At 43.9% G+C, this 5,072-nt stretch overlaps 1 protein-coding gene across 1 annotated transcript in view; it reads left to right on the top strand.

Moving 5' to 3' along the window:
* The first annotated feature begins 4,270 nt into the window (after positions 1 to 4,270).
* IL1A (interleukin 1 alpha) overlaps positions 4,271 to 5,072 on the top strand; it is a 9,232-nt gene continuing 8,430 nt past the window's right edge. The window contains exon 1 of the mRNA XM_036750089.1: positions 4,271 to 4,317. Coding sequence (XP_036605984.1) covers positions 4,271 to 4,317 — 47 coding nt within the window. The remainder of the gene's footprint in view (positions 4,318 to 5,072) is intronic.

The raw sequence follows: 5,072 nt of genomic DNA, 5'->3' as shown, positions 1-5,072 counted from the left end.
GGCAACAGAATGGATCAACTGTTTGGTTAACCATCATCTACTTAACTGACTGTTACAATAGTTGAAAAATTGATTCAATTACTACCATAGTCCATCAGTCATGCATAGACATGGGCACAAGGATATATATATAGAGAATGTATATGATGCCAATGCATCATGGCTGGAGTTTTGAATTGGCCTAAGCATTCTGGAAAGCAATTTGGAATTAGGCTAAAAGAGTGATAAAAGTGATCACAGCCTTTGACCCAGATAATCCACTGCTAGGCACATACTCCGAGGAGGTCAAGAACCAAAAAAGGCTCCATATAAACCAGATATTTCTAACAGTCCTTTTCATAGTAGCAAGGGGCTAGAAACACAAAAGCCCAACAATTGAGGAATGACCACTCACATTCAGTCTCACTACTCACAGTCAGTCTTAAGTCTTAAGCACCTAATATAAGCCAGGCACTCTCCTAAGTGCTGGGCACCACTGGGACTTCCTGATATGGCCATGATGGATTGTCTAACCAAGACTCTTCACTGGGAATGAGAATCTTGTGAGAGGAGAGACCTTGGTAACTTTTGGTAAGAGTTTACCTAACTGGGGCACTGCTTCTGGGCACTGACTAAACCCCAGGACCATATAACCCTCTACTACCATCACCTACATTTATCATAGTCACTTTTATACATATCTCATGCCCTCCATCATGGCTTAAGACCCTTGAGGGCATGAGTTATATCACTCCTCATCAACTGTGCAAGAGACCCCAAATTCTCTGAGCATGAGAATCTCCAAATTGGAAGAGACCATTCAGTCCAAACAGTGCCTGAAGAAGAATTTTCATCTACAATATACAACAGATTAATGGCTATCCAGACTTTCATTGAAGTAAAGGACCCAATATGCTAAGCACCTAAGACATATTTTCTGAATAAAATGGAATTCTGGAACTTGCATTCTGTACGCTATTTTCCTAGTCCCCACCCTTAAGAAGCATAAGGGTTAGATCTTGGGATACAGACAGGGGTGTGCTGCTTTTGTTGATCTTCTAGACTTAAGAAACCAATGGAAAAAGTGTTAATAATGGAAATTAACTTTAAAAGAATCCTGTATGTACATTTTTGGAAAGGCATTTGTTAAACATTTACCAGCACACCCTTACATACAGAACATACATACATACATAATCATTTACATGTCAGATCTTCACAATGACCCTTTGAGGTAGGTACTGTTATTAGCTTTATTGTACACTGGAAGAAACTCAGTTTCAGAAAGGTTACATGTGACTTGCCCAGGGTCAAATGTCTATGGCAAAATTGAAATGTAGGTCTTCCTGACTCTAAGGCCAGCAGCTGTCTTCCCTACAGCCCCCTCCTAGCACTGTAGAGAGAGTGTTGGGCTTGCAATCAGGAAGACCTAGGTTCAAATGCTACCTGATGAAATTGGAATCAAAGGCAGATCTTGAACCCAGACTTTTCCTGATTCAAAGAACAGCTCTCTAGCTCCCAGGTACCAGCAATATATAACCTGGATTTTTCAGACCACTCAAGGCTTAGGCAAAAGCTGAGTGATAGATAAATCCATGCCTCTTGTGATATTTACACTGTCCACCCTGACTCTCCCATCCCCCAAACACACCCCTACACACACACCCCCATCACTCCTGCCTGCAATCAAGGGCAGCTTTTGTCTCCCATCATCCCTAATATCTACAAAGTTCTGAGCCCTCACGGGACCAAAGTCTTTCACCCCACATACACTCTCCTTCCTCAAAATTTCAAAAGAAAATATTGTCAAAGAATGTCACAGGAAGGAAGTAGTCTAGTGACCATATAGTTACCTTAGTTCTTCCCTTGACATCTGGGAAATTCTCTTCAGAGGAGGAGTCAATGCTTGACTGGTTAGAACGGGTAGAATTGTCGATAGTGAAACTCAGGGTTTTTCCTAGATTACCAAAGGGAAAAAAATATTCATCATCCCAGGAGCTCAATCTCTTTAATGGTTCGGTTACCACTTCCCACTATGAAGGGGCAAGTGATGAAATACTACATAGAAACAACAACTATCAGGCCTTTCTGATGGGAGCTTAGGGTGCATAAAGAGGACAATGAACTAGGATTAGAAAGGTAGATGAAAGACAGGAAACTTTAAAGATCCAGGTGATGTTCCCCAGTGACCCAACCCACACCTGTCATTTTTACTTAGCTAAACCCCCTTGGCACTTGAAGTTCACAAAGCACTTTGCTGTTGTGCCTGAGTTAGAACCAGGAGAAAGGGTGATGATCAATGTCAAAATGTATGTATTCATTGTGATGGAGAAACCAAGGCAGCAGTGGGAAGAGCTTTCATTGTTCAGGCTCTTTGTGACCCCACTTGGGGTTGTCTGGGCAAAGATACTGGAGAAGTTTGTCATTTTCTTCTCCAGCTCATTTTACAGATGAGGAAACTGAGGCAAACAGTTTAAGTGACTTGCCCAGGGTCACAGAGCTAGTGTCTGAGATTACATTTGAACTAGGGAAGATGAGTCTTCCTGACTCCAGGTCCAGCACTCTATGCACTATGGCGCCACCTAGTCCTGCCCAGGGCAAAGAAACAGATGACCTGGAAACCACTGGTTTCTCCCACTTTCACCAGGCCCTGAGCTCTCAGGGGCCCCGCTGCAGGATATTGGAATTTGTGTAAGGTATGAAGGACCCAAGTTCCTTTCCAAAGGTGCATATTTCAGTTGGTAAAAGCCCCCCACCCCTGCTCCAAAGCCTGAGAAATCTGCCCCCTGGACAGCCCTCCTCATTGCTTTTGGGCTCACCACCCTGTCCCTGAAAAAGGAGCTTTTCATAAAACCCAGGCCATGGCTCTTGATGTCAGCAGTGACTGACAGCCCACTGGCCTGTCCGATGGAGGTCCCCAAAGTCACCACTTCTGACTGGGAAGGAATACTCACTCACTACGAGGGGCGGGGGGAGGTAATGTGAGTGCGATCATCCCCATTTTATAGATGGAGGACAGTGAGAAGAGAGGGTAACTCGGCCCCAGTCTCAAAGTTTGGAAGTGGTGGGGCTGCAGGCTTGAGTGTGCACCTCTTGAAAACCAAGCCCAGTGATCGCTCTTCTTCCCTGGGCCTTCACGGCGAATACCAAAAATACTTCACAGTGGTTATGCAATGTCTAGCCACGCCCCTTCGGACAATATATGCGTATATATAAAGGCAGTCAGGGAAGTGCAAACAGTCACAAGCCTCACTGGAGAGACACAGTCACCCAGAGCCTCAGGACACAAGAGGTAGGTAGTGTGACTGATGTCTCCGACTTGAAATACCTCTGCATGCTTTTCGGCTTCAGCTGCCATCTCTGAAACCGCCTTGGCTGAAGCCACATCCTCCTGTCTGTTTGGTGCCAGACAAACACTGCCCTGAGGGACGGTGTGCGTGTTGGGGTGGGTGGGGGTTAGCAGAGGGGGCTGGGTGGGGGGAGATCCTTCAGAAATCATCAGGGACAAAACATACCAATTTCTCCCAACTCTGCTTTTTCTGTCTCGAGTTTTTATGAGAAAGTAAACTGGATTGGATCCAGAATTAGCACCTGGTAGAATATAGGTTTGGTGAAGGAAGAGATGCTTTCATTTGTGTCTCCCGTATTGTCACTGCCTGAGGCAGCTAGGCAGTGTAGTGGATAGGGCCGGCCAGAGTCAGGAAGACTAGTCTTCCTGAGTTCAAATATGGTCCCAGACGCTTACTAGCTGTGTGACCCTGGCCGGGTCACTTCACCCTGTCTGCCTCAATTTCCTTACCTGTAAAGTGGGCCAGAGAAGGAAATGGCAAACCACTCCAGCATCTTTGCCAAGAAAACTCCAAATGGGAATCGTGGAGAGTCAGACATGACTAAACAACATTTCCAGTGTTTAGCACAGTGCCTGGTATGTACTAGGAGCTTATATCATGGTGGCCATTTAAATCCATGATCCTGTGATTGGGGGCTTGGATCGGGGGCTTGACTCCACTGACACCAAGCGCTTACAGAGGCCGCTAGTGGTGCAATGGCTGGAGCACTGGGCCTCAGTTCAAATGTGACCAATCTCAGACAAATTTACTAGCCGTGTGACCCTGGGCAAGTCACTTAAACTCAGCTTCCTCAATTGTCAAATGAGGATAATAAAAGCCTGTGCCTCCTAGGGTTTTTATGAGGATGTAATGAAATAATAATTGTAGTGTGCTTAGCACACAGTGGGTCTTCAATAAATGTTTGTTCCCTTTCTCTTGCTTTTCTCATCATAGAAGTTATCATGGCCAGAGTCCCTGACATGTTTGAGGTGCTTGATTCCTCCTACAAGTAAGTAGGCATTTTTCTTTGTTTTAATGCCACAAGGGTGAGGGAGTTTGAATGCTGGTTAGCTACAGGGAGAGGGTAAAACTGAATTGTCCAACTAATAGAATTGTGACCAATGTGGCCACAGGCCAATAGGAGATTCCACACAGATGTGTCCTATCTGGAATCAGGGCAGATTTGGATAAAAGCCTGGGAAAAACAAAGTCCAAAGAAATCCTGTCGGAAAGAAGGATGATATTTCAGAAAGTTGTTTATAGGAATGCACAGGAACTGACCTGTGGATTTCAACTTCAGGTTCCCTTGCCTTATGAGCTACAAGTGATCAGCTATCTGAGAAAGGGAACACAGACTTGCCCGATACTAATTAGGACTATGAACCAATTTTACGCGTGTGTGTGTGTGTGTGTGTGTGTGTGTGTGTGTGTGTTCTCTTTCTCTTCCTCAGTGGGTAGAAGGTTATTAACTGGATTAATGAAAAACTAGAATTATGGAATACTTTAAAGAAATACGGTTTATTCTTTTTAGTAACACACAAAGCAACAAACCACTGTAACGAAATGTTGAAAGGACATTTTGTTGAGGATAAGCTTTCAGACTTGGTTTAATAAATAAAAAAGAATAATGTAATTGACATGCAATATTTCTGAGTAAAAAGAGTGATTCTAAAATATTTGTTACACTATCTTTTTTCTTAACTAGGTGAAACATATTGGTTTTAAAAATTGCTTTGATTTGTCTAGCAAACTATTTTCCCCGAT

Source organism: Trichosurus vulpecula, chromosome 3 (genome assembly GCF_011100635.1).
Source record: "Trichosurus vulpecula isolate mTriVul1 chromosome 3, mTriVul1.pri, whole genome shotgun sequence".
Classification (NCBI taxonomy): domain Eukaryota; kingdom Metazoa; phylum Chordata; class Mammalia; order Diprotodontia; family Phalangeridae; genus Trichosurus; species Trichosurus vulpecula.
Note: the sequence above shows the minus strand (reverse complement) of the source record. Positions and strands in the feature narration are given on the sequence as shown.